General features: G+C 46.1%; 1 protein-coding gene across 1 annotated transcript in view; it reads left to right on the forward strand.

Annotated features, from left to right (window-relative positions):
- Positions 1-322: 322 nt before the first annotated feature.
- Positions 323-17781, forward strand: part of LOC147629202 (uncharacterized) — a 36016-nt gene continuing 18557 nt past the window's right edge. The window contains exons 1-2 of the mRNA XM_086812464.1: positions 323-586; positions 1175-1236. Of these exons, the coding sequence (XP_086668590.1) occupies positions 397-586; positions 1175-1236 (252 nt within the window). The 5' untranslated portion in view covers positions 323-396. The remainder of the gene's footprint in view (positions 587-1174; positions 1237-17781) is intronic.

The raw sequence follows: 17781 nt of genomic DNA on the forward strand, positions 1-17781 counted from the left end.
TCCATTCCGCCATCATGCAAGCAATCAGACTCCCATGCATGCACGACATACGTCGCCCACGCACGCACTACACCGACTTGAGTGCCGCCGGTCACGTACCCACAGCCCCTTACCATGCAATGATATTCCATCTTACGTCAGATCCTAGCTCTCTCTTCCACATCGACCACAAATTAACTTTACATATTGCATTTTTATAATTTTTATAATGGTAAGAATAAGACTAAGGGAGGGAGGCATGGCATTTATAGATTCTTTTTACTCTGAGCTGTTCTCCTTTTGGCCCAAATATATATAACCAAAAACAAACGAAAATAAAAAGAAAATCAAGTTTGACGTGTTCATAAAACATTAGCTCACCAAAGGTACACGAAGGTGAGTGAGCAAACAACAGCTATGGCTACTGGCCGATGCGCCTCGGCCGCTCTTTGCCCCGCGCTTCTGCCCCACTGCTCTCGGCCGCTACTATCATCATCATCATGGGGCCTTGGCAAGCGATTGCAATGCAGGAAGGCCTCCAGACGCCCTTCGCTTCGACATTTATCCACATTACGGGTTGTTGCGCAGAAACCTGATATCTACAAAGGTAGGTTATATACATTTTGAATGGGTATCGTACGCAGAGATGTAATATACCGTGAGATGATAACAGCACACACAATATATATATATATATATATATATATATATATATAGAGAGAGAGAGAGAGAGAGAGAGAGAGAGAGAGAGAGAGAGAGAGAGAGTATATATATATATATGTATGTATATATTTGCTTCATACTATGCATAATGGAGTTGATAGTTATATAGTCTTGTGGGTTGACTACCGTGAGTATATAACATGCACGGTCCTAGGCGAATTTGGGCGTGTTCCTGGATTCATCTAGGTATATATATATATATTTGCTTCATATATATATGTATGTATCTAGAGAGAGAGTGTGTGTGTGTATATATATATATATATACACACACACACACACTCTCTCTGAAGATACATACATATATATATATATATATACACACACACACACTCTCTCTCTGTAGATACATACATATATGTATATGTATATATATATATATATATATATATATAGAGAGAGAGAGAGAGAGAGAGAGAGAGAGAGAGAGAGAGAGAGAGAGAGAGCTTCATTTGCTCTTTCTTTTTGGCAGCAATGGGGATGGCGGTGAGGATCGCTAGGGATGTTCTAGAGGCTGGAACGAAGCTAGTGCCTGTAAGTTCCTTCCTAGCCTTGCTTAATTTGACAAAAACTAGGCTTGTGCATAAGTTTGAGAGCTAGCCTTTTAAAGTTAACCTTTGATTTGCTTGATTGACATTGCAATATCAAGTGAATATGAAGACAAAACTTTAGATAAATGCTTATGAAATTCCACTTGTGACATGGAATATTTTATAATCTAGTCTCTAATAGAGATAGAGGATGATTAAGTGCACTCTTCTCATCACATGAACTCAAGCGGGGATGAACAAGCAAGGGTGAATGCCTTAACCCAAGCTAGCTGTTGTGTTCCATTGAAGTAAGCGTTGCCTAACTAAAGAGTTCTCTAAAGTAATAATGGTCTATTGATAATTTAGGGACAATGCACTGTAATGTGTCCATAGGGCAAGCCTTGTGTGATTTTTTGGCATTGAATGGACCAAGAATACATGTGAAAGCCTTTCCAAGTGTATGTTTTCGTACAAATTCCTCTCTTTTTGGTCTTTGATTGAGGAGTTTAGCCACTGGAATGAGGTTTTGATGAGAATTTTCCATCTCTTTAAGGAGTGGGTTGAAGGAATTGTTAACTGTGGCTGCACATTAACTAGGCCCTCCCACGTGAAGAACTTTGTGTTGTCTTTGTTAAAATATTTGTGCATCTCTTTAGTGTAAGGGGAAAAGGCCTTAAGTTGGCAACCTTATTTATTTGGCTTGCGTTATTTATTAAAGCATGTTGAGTTGCGTTGTGTGGATTGTGAGACCTTGCTGCCTGCCTATTTAAAGGCCTTCCTCCCCTCACTTGTTATCATCCATCCTCAAGCACACATTGTGGCACTTTCTTGCTGGCTATTACTATTGTAAACCTCTTTTGCTATAATCAAGTGATCTTGTTTGCAATCTCTCTCTCTCTCTCTCTCTCTTCCTTTGTCTATGCTTCCACCTGTGCACACTCTTACATGGTATCAGTTGCCTAGGTTAAAGGGGTTGCCTTCTGCGTTTTCGCTTCCCTCTCCTCCTGCATTTTAAAGGTGCTGCGCTTTTTTCTTCTTCAGTGAAGTGCTGTGTTTTCTTCAAGGAGGAGCTGCTGTGTTTTCTTCTTCGGTGCCTCTACTTCATCAGCGATTTCCCTCTTCTTGTGCTCCTGTGCCTTACGAGTCTCGCCTGGTGCCAAGGTGCATCCTTTTGAAGGTGCTGCATTTTGCTTCTTGGAGCAATTTTCAGTTTGTTGCTGGTGTTTGGTGGCTGTTTTTTCTGTTCAGGCAGCAGTGGAGGTCAGTGGAAGATATGTAGGAAGGGGCCCGAAGGTGACCCCTATGGGGCTGACCAAGGCCTAAGCATGTACAAGCATTAAAGCTGTCACGTGCATCCCACACTTGGATGCCACGTGGACATATTTGAACAAGAAGGTGCAGGACCCAGAGTGGAAAACTGGTCCCATGAGAGCCCAATCCGGGACGAGTCAGCCAGGCTTCTGCTCCATGCGTCCGGGGTCTAGTGTGCATTGTCCTGCACATGTGTCCGAGGTTAGCTGTGCATTGTCCTGCACATGAAGCAGTGCCAGTCCGCGTTGTGAGTCTCCCTCTGGAATGATGTCAATTGTTCTGTATATCTGGTAGGTTACTGGATGCCAGACAGCTGAGTAGGCATATAGGTTGTGCATATAGAGATGGGGATATCCCAAGACTATGCATGTGGGCTTGGGGGAGGTGTAGACTCACCCCCAAGGGGCCAGGATGGCCCTGGCTGTACTCACCAGCCATGAGATGGGCTAGGAGGGGCTGTCAGCCAACCCTTTGGCCATGGGACAGCTAGCTGAATGGGCCCCAGGCCTTACAGGAGCTGTCGGCCAGGTGTGGGATAGCCGCAAGTGGCCAGGCTTAGTCCAGTGTAAACAGGGATTTTTTATAGCATTTTATCGGTATTAAATGCTGGTTGTGGAGTTTGCCTGCTGGCCGACTGCTTTAGTAGCTGGGCAACTGGATGCTTTTGGGGGTATAAAAACCCAAGGCTAGTTTCCATTCATTCATCTGAATCTTCACAAGGTGTTGAAGCTACTCAAGGAGCCCAGACAAGCCAAAGAGAAGCTAATGCAAGGGTGAAAGCTGACGGTCAAGGGCAAAGGTTTTACCCATAGTCACAGGGGACGTGGGGGACGACCCTTGGGACGGGGGAACGTCGTCCCATAACGCGCGGGAATGGAACCGGACAGGGGACGGCCAGGGGACGTGTGAGCCCACGCTGCAACAAGGGGACGGCGATTCCGGGACGGCGGGACGTGTGGGACGGAGCTGGACGGGACGGTCAGCGGACCGTTGCGCAGTGTGCCGTTGCGCCCTGTAGCCGTTGGGTGCCTAGCCGTTGAGCATCCCTCCCCACTTGGCCCATGGCTATAAGAAGAGCCCCCATTGGCAAGGCTCAAGCAACTTGCAAGGCTCCTTGCTCAAGCGAGCCTCAATGCTCCTCAACTTTCAACTTCAAGGCTCAACACTCCTCAACTTTCAAGGCTCAAGACTCAAGTGGGCATTGGGCAACCCAGCAAGGCTCTAGCTCTCCTCAACCCTCAACTTTCAAGGCTCAAGTGGCATTGGGACCTTGGGTAAGTTGTAATTTCAAGTTCACTTGTAGTCTTGTTGCTCTCCTACACTCACCTCTTGCTCTAGCCTCTCCATTGGCAAGCCTCTCCTACATCTCTCTTCTACTCTTGAGTGTCACCTCCATGCCTCAAGGCTCAAGCCTCTCCTACATCTCTCTCCTACACTCACGGTCTCACCTCCTCTTGCTTTAGCCTCTCCTACATCTCTCTCCTACTCTCACCTCCATTGCTCAAGGCTCAAGCCTCTCCTACATCTCTCTCCTACACTCACGGTCTCACCTCCTCTTGCTTTAGCCTCTCCTACATCTCTCTCCTACACTCACCTCCATTGCTCAAGCCTCCTTTGCACTTGCCTCCATGGCATCTTCATGGCGACCATCCCCCGCACCTCGTTCGGCGGCGCCAATACGAATAGAGGAAGGAGGACCGAAGGTTGGTCTTGGTGGGAAGAGGTCAACTCCGATCATCGCGGAAGTGGAGGAGGCTCTCGCCCATGGTCCTGCAAGCTATGTCCATATAGGCGAATGGGTGGAGCGGATAAAGTGAGAGCTCACCTCTTGCATGAGCCCGGTCATGAGGTCCGATTTTTGTGATCAGGTCACACCGGAGACGAGAAGGAGGCTTCTTGAACGTGTTGCCGCACATGAGGCCTTGCTTTCAAGGAGGAGAGTGCCGCATGTGGCCGTGGATCCCGCAACACTAGTGAGGCCATCCCAAGGTTCGGCATCCACATCGGCATCCCCATGTGCATCCACTTCATCGGCACCCGTGGGCGCATCACCCGCCCCACAAGAACGGGCCCCAACACCATCCTTCTCCATGCCGACCGCATCCACACTCACACCGGCAAAGTACTCTTGAGGGTAGTTGGGACCCCAAGAAGAAGGAAGAGGTGGATACGGCCATAGCCCGCTTCTTCTTTCATGACCACATTGCTTTCCATGCTGCCAGGTAATCAAGAATTAAGATGTCTAGCTTAAGATCTATCATTTTACAATGTTTCTTACTTGATTTTTGAACTTTGAAGTTGATCGGTTATTAAATTATTCATTTTTTGTGGATAGATCGGACTACTTCAAGGTCATGGTGAAGAAGATAGGGGAGTATGGTCCAAACTATACGCCCCCATCATCGGAGTCCTTGCGCACCACATTGCTAGAGAAGGAGAAGAGGCTTGTGGAGCAAGCAACAGAAAATACGAAGCGACAATGGGCAAGGAATGGAGTGTCCCTGATAGCCGATGGATGGAGTGATACGCAGAAGAGGTCCATCCATGGCCTTGTCGCATATTCCCGCGGTGAGATGTACTTCATCGCCTCACATGATGCTTCTGGAACCGGGAAGAGTGCTGATGTGCTAGCAGTAGAGTGGGCTAGTGGCATAGAGATCATTGGCCCAGACCTAGTTGTGGGCTTTGTTGCTGATGGGGAGGCTTCAAACAGGGCAGCCGGAGCAATCATTGAGAGCATGTACCCCAACATCACCATGTCATTTTGCATGGCACATTGCTTAAATAATCTCTTGAAGGATATTGGGGACTTGCCATGGATCCGGCCTATCATCCAAGTGGGCAGCGAAATAGTGACATTTGTCCCAAACCATTAGTTTCTACGCCATGAATTCTCCAAAAAATCTAGCTGTCAGCTCCTCAAATACTCAGATACGAGGTTTGCCTAAAACTTCTTGATGCTCCACCGATTGAAAGAGTGTAGTGGTGCACTGAGACAGTTGTTCATTAGTGACGAGTTCTGGTGAGTACGAGTGGCATGATCCTTATGCGTCCCTCGAGGCCACAGCGATCACCTTTTTCCAGTACATTGTTCGTTTGGGGAGGCATATTTTGACTGCGAGGAGGACGGTTTTTCCAGCTGCATCAGAGCACTGGTGGCTTCAGGGACTCTCACAAGAGTTCCTGGAGGATTTTTGGGCCAGGCTCTGGGCTAGCAGACAGGCACGTAGGATCTCGACTTTCCAGTGGGGCTGGTTGCCCACAGGGGCTCTGCAGTTGGCACCTGGCTTGTCTTCAGTGGCTTTCCGTCGGCCTGCGTCCGATGCGGCCACCCATTGGAGACACAGAGACATTGCCTATGGGACTGTACACAGGCGCAACAGATTTGGCTGAGGATGCTGCGCATTTTGGCCCCCCTCTCTCCAGAGGGCATGTATACGTGGGGGGCCGCTGCTTGGTCGACTTCGTCAGGGCCAGCTCTGGGATACGAGACGGAGCAGGGCAGCCAGGCCATCAGATTCATTGGGGGCCAGCCTCGCCTTGTTCCTTCACCGGATTTCTCGACAGCCGGCTAGACACAGGAGAGGGATTTACGATGGGAGCTCCTCAGCAGCCTCACCATATGGTTCACCTGGAGAGCCCGTTGTTTAAGAGCCTTTGAGGGGAGACTGGAGCCACCAGCAGAGACTGTTTGGGCTATCTGGCAGGAGTTGATCCACACCCTGCGAGGACAGTATGACCGCATCCGGGGCGACTCGGATCGAGTGATCTTGCTACGCCAGGCCTTCCACACCACTTGGCGCAGCGGCCCTTTCTATACTCTACACGCGGGTACCCCCCGCTGGCACTACAGGCCACCTGTTTGGATTTTCCCCCCTCCTATTGTATGATATAACCTCTTAGTTATTTGTACTTTTATTTGTACTTTTCTGCACCTAGGGAGAGTCTCCCTAGCTGCCTTGATTGGATCTCTGCTCTGCCTTCTTATCAGCAGGAGAGGGGTTTTGTAGCCCAGTGGGTTTTTTTTATAACTAACGAAAGGATCTTTCTCGGGAAAAAAAAAAAGATTGACACCAACGGCTTCCTCAAGTCATTTTCTCGAGAAAATGAACTTTAATAAGTATAATGGTAAACTGGACCCCACAACTCTTTATTCATGGTTACATCAGTTTGAAGCTTATTTTGTCGCAATTCGAAAAAGTGATACTGACAGGGTGATCTTAGCTAGTTGGTACTTGGAAGGTGAGGCCATTCCTTGGTGGACCCAGTGGGCTCATGCCCACACCAGATTAGGTATGGTAGCTTATGTTTGGGACGAGTTTGTCCTCAACCTTAAGCAATGGTTTCTACTGCCCCATTATCTTGAGCGACTTGAAGACGAGTTTAGGGGAGCGCGTCAAAATGCGCAACCAGTTCTTTAGTTTGCCAATAAAATTTCAAACTTATGTTTGCAGTTGGGCTTATCTGATAAGGATAAGAAAGGGAAATTCCTTTATGGCCTTGACACGCAAATCCAGTGGGAGGTGCGTATGTTTAGGCCAACCATCTTCGAAGACGCACTCTGGCTTGCGCAAAGTGCTGAAATGAAGCACAATGGCGGAAAGCCCAAGACTTCCCAGCCGGCTACTCCCAAGGCTAACACCTCGAGGGAAAAAGGCCAGAACCAGACGAGGTCTTTCCCAGGACAGAGCACGGGAGCCTCTGGCTCCAAGAACTCGACCAATGCACCCTAGCTTACTCCAGACTAGAAAGCTCAGGTAGGCAAGACCGGTGGTAAGTTGAGTGTTGAGGAGACAGCTCAGTACAAGGAGGGTAGGTGTTTCTTTTGTCATACAAAAGGACACACTTCTCGGGAGTGTCCAAAGAAGACTACCACTCCACAGACCGCTACCCCAGCCTCCATGGCTTCAGTGGTGAGCCTAGCTCCCACACAGACCCAGTGGCTGTCCCTAGTACTTCGGATCCCAATGCTTCGGTTGGAGCAATCATTAGCAAGGAGCTCGAAGATAAGTAGAAGGGCGTCCATGACCAGGAGTATGAGCGCCACAAATTGCTCAAGACCTTTGGCTACATAGGTGGCCAGAGAGTTGGTCTTGTTTGACAGTGGCAGCACGGAGGATGTGGTCACGGAACAGGTCCTTGGTGTGCCCGTTTTGTTCTGACTTCGGTGGACAAGCAAGTTGAGGGTTTTAGCATAGGCATAACGACAGCGTCAAGTTTGAAGCTCTAGGTGCTAAATTAGTCATTCAGGGCATAGAGTTTGTGCGTGATTTTATGGTTGCCCCTCTTGTAGGAGCAGACATAATCTTGGGGGCATTCAGTGGTTTCACAAGTTCCTTCCTGATATCAAGTGGGACAAGCACACTTTCCATATTAGCCGGAATGTGTCCAACCCCCAGTGACCATTAAGTGTGAGCCAAGAATCTCGAACTTTCTGCTCATAAGCCACTTGCAGGCTAAACGAGCACTCAGGAAAGGCACACATTGTGTGATGATTTACATCTAGACTGCCCAGACAGTGGCCAGTGCTTCCGAAAAGTATTTGGCTCTCCATGAAAAGTTCCAAAAGATTTTTCTTCGGGACAATCTCTCTCCCCAGCTCCCCCTGTCCAAATTGGAGGACCACAAGATTGACCTCCTCCCAAGCTCGGAACTCCCGAGCAAGTTTCCATATCGCCTTTCCAAGGCAATGGAATCGGAGTTGGACTGCCAACTCCAAGAATTATTGCAATCTGGCTTTATTTGTCCTAGTGTGTCGTCATTTGTAGCGCCGATCCTGTTTATCAAGAAGAAGGATGGGTCTTCTCGATTGTGTGTCGATTATCATGCACTCAGTAAGCTGACTATCAAGAGTAGATTCCCATGCCTCGAATAGACTATATTCTCGAGAGGTTGAATGGGGCTTAGGTGTTCTCAAAACTCGATTTGAAGAGTGGGTATCATTAGGTGAGGATTGTTGAGGGGGATATCCCCAAGACAGCCTTCCGTATGGAATGGGCCCACTATGAATTTGTGGTCATGCCTTTTGGCTTGACGAACGTCCCAGCCACTTTCAACCGCATGATGATGCGGGTATTCCGAGAATTGATTGGAAAGTGTGTTTTCATATTTCTGGACGACATACTGGTATTTTCAGCTACTATTGAGCAGCATGACATTGATGTGGAGAAAGTCCTGAAGTTGCTGAAAAGCACGAGCTCTACGTCAATGAGAAGAAGTCGGAATTTTATTTGTTCGAGATTTACTACCTTGGATATATAATTAGTGCAGAAGAAGGCATTCGACTTGATCCGGCTAAGGTGGCCGAGATTGTCAATTGGGAAGTACCACAGACTGCTTATGACATCAGATCCTTTGTGGGTATATGCCAGGCATACTCCACCCACATAGACAAGTTTTCTAACCTCTCAGTGGACCTCACAGTTCTGCTAAAGGGTGTCCAGACTAAAAGACAGCGCATTCGAATGACTCCACGAGCGTTGGAGGCATTCAAGAACCTCAAGGTGGCTTTGTCAGAAGTGCCTTGTCTAGCGTTTGCCTCGTGGGATGAGCCATTCCAAGTGATCACCGATGCGAGTCCCATCGCAATTGGAGGTGTATTACAATAGATTGGTCATCCAGTAGCTTACATGTCTCGTAAGTTATTGCCCGCCGAAAAGAATTACTCGGTCTACGATCGGGAACTCCTAGCAGCTATGCAGGCCTTGAAACATTGGAAGCATTTTCTTTATGGCCGTTACTTTGAGGTTTGCACTGACCATTAGGCATTACGCTGGATTCAGACAATGCCAAGTGCACAATGGAGTGAGTGACAGCATCGCTGGAGCCAGGTATTCTAGCAATTTGGTGGTATGATTGAGTACCTTCCAGGAAAGGCCAATCCAGTGGCCGATGCTTTGAGCCGGAAGGGACATGTGACTTTGATTCAGACCACTAGACTCGACCTTGTTGGTACGGGACTAGACGACATGAAGCACACATACGCTGATTCCGAGGAATCTGGTACACAGTGCGAACAGGCATTGGATGCCACAGGACCATGCCACTTTTGATACGTGATGATTGGCTTTTCTACAAAGGCCGATTGTGTGTCATGAAGTCGTTCAGGGCAGCTCTTCTCCATGACGCCCATGATGCCATTAGTGGTGGTCATCGGGGTATGCAGTCGACTTTGGAGAAGTTAGAACGACAATATTATTGGCCAAAGATGAGGCGAGATGTGTTTGCACATGTGCAACAATGTGACATTTGTCAAAAGGTGAAAGCTTCTCATGGGAAGAAGATAGGGTTGTTACAATCCATACCAATTCCTGAGGGACCTTTCCAAGATATATCGATGGATTTTGTTATGAATCAGCCTCCCGGTTCGGGTAAGCGTAATACTCAGTGCTTGACTATAGTTGATAGATTTAGCAAATTTGTTATGGTTATTCCATGCAGGGTCAATGTGACCGTCAAAGATGTTGCCCATTTGTTCATTCGGCATTGGTACCCGATTGGCGGGATTCCTAGGACCATAGTGTCAGATCGAGATGCCAAGTTTACTAGTCGTTTTTGGAGGGCATTGTTTGATAACTTTGGTACTAAATTGAAGTTTTCTAGTGCATTTCACCCATAGACTGATGGCCAGACAGAAATCTACAACCAATTGGCCTTTGGTGCTGAAGTGTTATGTCCACGATCAGTAAGGTAAGTGGGAATCATATTTGCCTTTAGTTCAAGCTGTTTTGAATGATTCCTTTTCTTCAACTATTGGCAAGACTCCATATGAAGCAACGTTTGGAAGACCATTCTAGTCGCTATTAACTAGAACTTCGTCTTCAATACCTGAAGAAACGAACAGATTGACTGAGTCTTACGAGGAGATTTTGGAGTCAGTAAAAGACAAGTTGGCTAAAGCGCAGAAGGCCTACACTCGACAGGCCAACAAAGACTGAAGGGATATGAAGTTTTCGGAAGGTGATTGGGTTTATCTTTGGATCATGAAGCAAAGGTTGAAACAGGTGGGCAAGCGATGCCCAAGGTTGTCATTTAGGAGCTTCGGGTCTTTTCCCATCCAGAGAAAGATTAACGAGGTTTCAATGAAGTTGAAGCTACCTCCGAGCTGGACTATGCAGGATGTGTTCCATGTCAGTTGGTTAAAACCATATGCAGGTCCGATCCCTTGAGACGTGATAGACGAAGCGGAACCAGATATCATTGATGAAGCTAAAGTGATGGTTCCAGAATAGATCCTTTTGCACCGCTTCAAGCGTGGCTCAGGCTGAAGACAGACAATTCCTCACAAAGTTTCAGGACCGAGGGACCCATGAAGCGGTATGGCTTGACAAAGAGTTCTTTGATGACTATCCGGCTTTATTGATAGACTATTTGGAGGCTATGTAGCTTCCGTCAAGTTAAGCACAAGGGGAAGTCACATGCATCCCGCACTTGGATGCCACGTGGACATATCTGAACAAGAAGGTGCAGGACCTAGGACCTGGAGTGGAAAACTGGTCAGCTAGGGTTCCACTCCATGCGTCCCAGGTCTGGTGTGCATTGTCGTGCACATGCGTCCGAGGTCAGGTGTGCATTGTCCTGTACATGAAGCAGTGCCAGTCCGCGCTGTGGGTCTCCCTCTGGAATGATGTCAGTTGTTCTGCATATCTAGTAGGTTATTGGAAGCCAGACAACTGAGTAGGCATATAGGTTGTGCATATAGAGATGGAGCTACCCCAAGACTATGCATGTGGGCTTGGGGGAGGTGTAGACCCACCCCCAAGGGGCCAGGATGGCCCCGGCTGTACCCACCAGCCATGAGATGGGCTAGGAGGGGCTGTCGGCCAACCCTTTGGCCATGGGACAGCCAGCCGACTGGGCCCAGGTCTTACAGGGGCTGTCGGCCAGGTGTGGGACAGCCCACACAGGCTGTCCAGCAGCCCATGGCCCATGCACAGTGGCCCGGACTAGTCCAGTGTGAACAGGGATTTTTTACAGCATTTTATTGATATTAAATGCTGGTCGTGGAGTTTGCTGCTGGCCAACTGCTTTAGTAGCTGGTCGACAGGATGCTTTTGGGGGTATAAAAACCCAAGGCTAGTTTCCAACTTTCCATTCATTCATCTGAATCTTCACAAGGTGCTGAAGCTACTCAAGGGGCCCAGACAAGCCAAGGAGAAGCTAACGCAAGTGTGAAAACTGAAGGTCAAGGGCAGAGGTTTTAGCTCAGTCAAGAATGTCCAGGTTCAGTCTTTTATTTTCTGATTTTGCATCATTCTAATAAAAGTAAATACACCGTTCGTGGTGGGGGCCTACAGAGGGTATTCAGAACCCAATTCTCTCTCTCTCTCTCTCTCTCTCTCTCTCTCTCTCTCTCTTAGTATTCCATGACGAGTTTCCATGAACAGTTTTGTATCACCCTAGTGAGATAGCTATATTTATGTTTTCATTCTGTTTTATTTTCCATTCCATGATAAGATATGCCATGGACATTATTGTAGCACTTTGGTCTCATAGGCCCATTGGGTCTTTAGTAGACGCTTAATATCTCTCTCTCTCTCTCTCTCTCTCTCTCTCTCTCTATTTTCTGCACATCTACTTTCAGTTTTGTGCGTTATTCTCATGGTGAAAGAGTGCTGATTTTCTGAGCATTGAAGTTACCGAACTACCTTGAAGCTTTCGCATGTAACAAAAGCCACCTTTTGTACCATATAAATACAAAGAAAACCTTGACACCAATCTCTCTCTTCTTCTCTCTCCTCTGTCTTAATCATGTTTAATCAGTATCTTGTTCTTAATCAAGCTTAGGGCTGTGGAGCAGTATAGCAAGGCTTCCGTACATGCAACACTTGGAGTGTTGAGATTTGTGATTTTTGTGGCGTACTTTGTTGCTGTGGATATGGGTCCCCCCCTGTATGAACAAGGAGGACAAGTTGGATGGAAACAACTATGTCTGGTTTATTCATAAGGGTCTGTGGGAGATTTTTCAGGGTAGTGAGAAGAAGCCTGAGCGTCTTGTGACACCCAGGAGATGTTGGACGCAGGATCATGAGGACGAATTCCTTGCAGAATTACAATACTGGGAGGTCGCTTTCTTGCTGGCTATTACCATTGTAAACCTTTTTTTCTATAATAAAGTGATCTTGTCTACAATCTCTCTCTCTCTCTCTCTCTCTCTCTCTCTCTTCCTTTGTCTATGCTTTTGCCTGTGCGCACTCTTACAGTCTTGAGGATTGACAGGGCTCCCAAGTTGTGAAGTGTTACAGTTGATCAATTATCCCAGAATTTGGTGCATTTGCCATCCCGGATTCTTGAATCTACGAGAGAACATTAGAGAGGACGTTGGCGAGTTCCTTGAGAATGCGTTATCTTCAAATGAGGCCAATTTGTCAATATGCTTCATGAATTCTGAGGAGTAGCTTGCTTGTGGTTTCAAGCTCTTGATCGGTTGTTGGTAGAAGTGACAAGTAATACATTGAATTTGGTCAGGGCTTTGCTTTTGAAAGCTTTTGGAAGTGGTTTATTGAGAGTTTTAGGATCTCATCAAGGAGAGATAGAGTCTATACTAGTATAATGTATGAAACTTATGAGAATGACATATCGAGGTGTTGGGAAGGAGAATCAGCATAAGCCATTGGCGGGACTTGTAGAAGCAAGAGAGATGGTAGGCATTGTTAAGATATCTCAAGCTGGATATATCATCTCCTTTTCGGATTTGACTCTTAAGAGGGAAATGATCTCTATTCCTTGTATACTACATGCCATCTGTCTACAAAATTGTGGAAAAATTGGTCTATGAATATATATATTTTACATAGAAGATGCAACCGGTGTGAGAGGTGCACACACGGGTGGCGGTAGAGAAACGAAATAGAGAGAACACAGAGGCATAGATTTACAGTGGGGAGAGCCGAGTTGGAAATGGGTTTGAAAGTTTATCAGATGAGTTTTTAGAGCTTTGTCAATATTGAAAGAAGCTATAGGTATTAATACACCAAATTTCGTTAGCACTTTACTTTTGAAAGCTTTCTGGAAGTAGTTTAGTGAGACTTTTAGGCTTTCATCAAGGAGAGACAAAGTCAATACTCCCTTGGAGACAACTTCTTGAATTTTCTCGGAGATATTGAACTTTTCTTTGGTCGAATACGTACAAATACCATGTCACCTTCTTCAAATTCTCATTTTGATCTTTGGGGATCGGCATACTGAATTTGCCTATATTGAGCAGCTTTAATATCCTTGTGAATAGATCCGACTTGATGTTCCATTTCATCCAACATCTGCTTAGAAACTTCAACTCTAATTATGGGATCTGAGCAAGTCAAAGGAGTGAGGCAATCTTGTCTATATAATGCCTTGAATGGATTCATATTTATGTTGTGATGATAAGAAGAATTGTAAGCAAATTCCACCAAGTACAAATAATTCATCTATCTACAGGGTTCACGACCACAGTATGATCGAAGAAAATCCTCAATCACTTGATTTACTCTTTCTATCTGGCCGTCAGTTTCCGGGTGATAGGCTATACTAAGATCCAAGGATGTTCCTCTACAGCTTCAAAGAATGCTTTCCAGAATTTCAAAGTAAACTCAATATCATGATCACTCACGATTCTTCGAGGCAATCCATGTGATCTCAAGATCTCCTTGAGAAAAACCTTTGCAACGTCGAAAGCGGTATGAGTCTTCTTTACTGGGATCAAGTGAGAAACCAATTTAATTTATGAGACTTATTAAAATGATGCATTGAGGTGTTGGGAAGGAGTATCAGCATAAGCCGTTGGTGGGCTTGCAGAAGCAAGAGAGATGGTAGGCATTGCTCAGAAATATCGGGCTAGATATATCGTCTCCTTTTCGTATTTGACTCTAAGAAAGAAAGAAAGGGTAAGGATCTTTGTTCTTGGGTTGAGGCTACATGGGTGGTAGTAGAGAAATTAACAAGGGCATAGATTTCCAGAGAGAGCTGAGTTGGAAAGGGGGTTGAAAGTTCATTGAATGAGTTCTTAGAGCTTTATCAATATATAGTCACTGCAAGCTTCTTGTCGGTGTGCACCAAACTCATTGTGTAAACCTAGCGGGGAGGTGAACTGCCATAAACACAGCAAGCATATGAGGTACAATTTGCCCAAAGCTTGGTGGGAGTTCTGCCAACAAGAAATCATAGAGTAGAGTGGGGTGGAATAATGATCATTACTTTGGGGTAGATGGTATTAATAACATTGATGCTGATCCAAGAGCCAACTTGGTTGGGATAGCTGAAGTGGTAGGAGATGATCTTTAAGGATTAGGGAAATTAAGGTTTCTACTGGCTGTATATGCACGAATGCGTCTCTTTAAGTGGGTTAAGGGACTTAGACTGACTGACTGACCGACTTGCTATGGCTGAGAATGACCTATGTAGCTCATGCTTGACTTATCCTAGACTGAGGATTACAATGGGGTCACGATGTACGATAAATATCATCGTTGAACAAATTTCAGTACTTCTCAAAGACCTTTTGTAACCGCTCTGACCATCCTAGTCAAGTTTATCCTTGGTTAGTTCTTATTAGAGACATTCCGATAAGTTAAATTGTATCTTATATTTTTGCATTGATTACTCCATGCCAACTAACTTGTCTCCTTATGTGTGGTACACCTAGTGAGTTGAATGTTGCACATCAACAAGGAGCATGTAGTTTACAACTCCATACTTGGGTGGTGCTGGAGTTGAGTGCTCTCTGTATCACTAGTCAATCTCAACTCTTTGTGTCTTTCTTCATTGCCACTTGTGTGACCTCATGGGATGCTTTTTTTTACCATTTTCTTGGATTCAAAAGGAGACTGATATTGATGTTGGGGATTGGGAGCCTCGTGTGTGTGTGTGTGTGTGTGTGAGTGTGGATAGGGCATAGGCTCTTTTCTCGAGCACTGCCCTGATGTAAAATGGATGTTTCATAATATAATTTCTTCGTTTCACAAAAAAAAAAAAAGTGTGTGTGTGAGTGTGAGAGAGAGAGAAGTGCGTGGGGGAGGACCTGCTCGACCTGCTTGCCTGCTCGACCTGCTCAACCTGCTCTGCGCGACCTGCTCGACCTGCTCGCCCCCTTGTGTGTGTGCACGTGTGGTGAGACGCTCGCCTGATCACTCCCTTCTAGTTCTGCTAGCCTGTGTGACTCTTTGACTGTATGTGTAAGGCTCGCCTGCTCTCCCGCTTGACTTTTCATGTTTGTGCCTTGCTCGCCTGCGACTCTGCTCCATTTGCTACTCGCTGCCTCTTCTTGTTTCATAGCTTCCATCTTTTTTTCTCTTCAGCCTCTTGGCTGCCTTGTGTGTGTGTGTGTGTGTGTGAGAGAGAGAGAGAGAGAGAGAGAGAGAGAGAGAGAGAGAGAGAGTCGTATTTCAATCATGGCTTCAGGTTTGGATTTTTGTACATATGCTCGAAAAGAAAGACCTGCAGATGCTAAGCGCCGCCTATCAGAGCCTGCATCACAAGATGATGAACTTACTATGGAAGCTCAGTACGTCTTTGACAGCCTTAAGGATGACTTTCAGCAGTCACGACAGGAATGGGGCAAACCGGTTCCAGAGGTCACGTACAAATTGAAATTGCCGTCCCTCGTGAATCCTCTCAGGAAGTTGTCTCAAACTGCAGTTATAATTTTCTTTCCAAGAGGAATCCCAGCGGGCCAGTGATGTCGTGTTGGAATTAGGGTTGCAGGAAAGCACACAAAGCTTAGAGAAGAAGAAGCAAGAATGCACACAACACACAATGTATTAGATTGTGTCAATGTACAAAAGATAAGTTAGCCCTAGAAGGATGGGCGTATATACAAGCCGGGGGAAAAAACCTCCTAAAGAGGGAAAAAGTGTCTCGACGGTCTTAAGTGTGTTCACACACATCACTGCCTATATATATATGGCAACAAATCCCCCCCTGGGAGTGATGGTGTGAACGAGAGCTGGCACTCATGTATAGGGGAGTGCCATGCCCGAAGTAGATCAGTCCACAAAGGGGAGCAAGCCCAAAGCTTTGCGGAAAGCTTCGAACTTCTCACGAGGAAACGCCTTTGTGAAAAGATCGGCGAGGTTGTCCTGTGTTGGCACATAGGCCAAGCTGATCTCTCCTGCTGAGAGTCTCTCCCTGACATAGTGATAATGCACCTCAATGTGCTTTGTGCGAGCATGAAAAACTGGGTTTCTCGCAACTGCCAATGCACTCTGACTGTCAGTGAAGATAGAGGTGGCAGACTCCTGTCCAACACCCAAGTCAGCCATAAGCCGTCTGTGCCACACACACTCAACTGTAGCTGTGAAAGTTGCCCTGTACTCAGCTTCACAACTAGAAGTGGCCACAGTAGGTTGCTTCTTGCTCAACCAAGATATGCATGAGCTACCGAGCATGAAACAAAAACCACTTGTGGACACTCTTGTGTCATAGCAACCAGCCCAATCTGAGTTCGAAAAAGCATGTAAATCTGGCGGCAATGATCCCCCCTTGGGATAAAACAACCCAAGATGTATGGTGCCACTCAAGTAGCGAAAGATGCGTTTAACTGCCTTCCAATGCTGAGACCTTGGGCTATGCATAAACCTGCTCACCTGTGAGACTGCAAACTGAATGTCCGGCCTCGTAATGCATACATAAATGAGGCAACCAACAGCTGTCTGATAGAGTGTGACATCGAAGTGATCTCTAGCATCATGAAGACTCAACTTCAAACCTGTCTCCATTGGAGTAGCAATAGGCTTGCAGTCTTCAAGGCCAAATCTCCGCAACAATGTCTCAATATACTTTGTCTGACACAAAGCAATACCTCCATCACACTGTTTAAATTGTATCCCCAAATAATGATGCAAATGCCCCAAATCTGACATCTCAAAAGAGGCATTCAAATCAGCCTTAAAATCAACAATATGACTTTCATTTGGTCCTGTGAGCAGCATGTCATCAACATAGAGAGCAATGATTAGATGTACATCATCCACACATTTAGCATATAAAGTGCTTTCTGTTGGACTATTCTGAAAACCATGTGCAGTCAAATATGCATGTATCTTTTCATACCAAGCTTGTGGAGCTTGCTTTAAACCATATAAAGCCTTTTTCAACCTGCACACTTTGTTTTCCTGCCCTTTTTGAACAAAACCACGAGGCTGCGATACATACACCTCCTCATGCAAATCTCGATTCAAGAAGGCAGTCTTTATGTCCAACTGATGTACATTCCAACCATTATGAGCTGCCAATGCACAAATGCTACGAATGGTAGTCATAC

This window comes from Cibotium barometz, chromosome 18 (genome assembly GCF_041138505.1).
Source record: "Cibotium barometz isolate CiBa-2024 chromosome 18, ASM4113850v1, whole genome shotgun sequence".
NCBI classification, from domain to species: domain Eukaryota; kingdom Viridiplantae; phylum Streptophyta; class Polypodiopsida; order Cyatheales; family Cibotiaceae; genus Cibotium; species Cibotium barometz.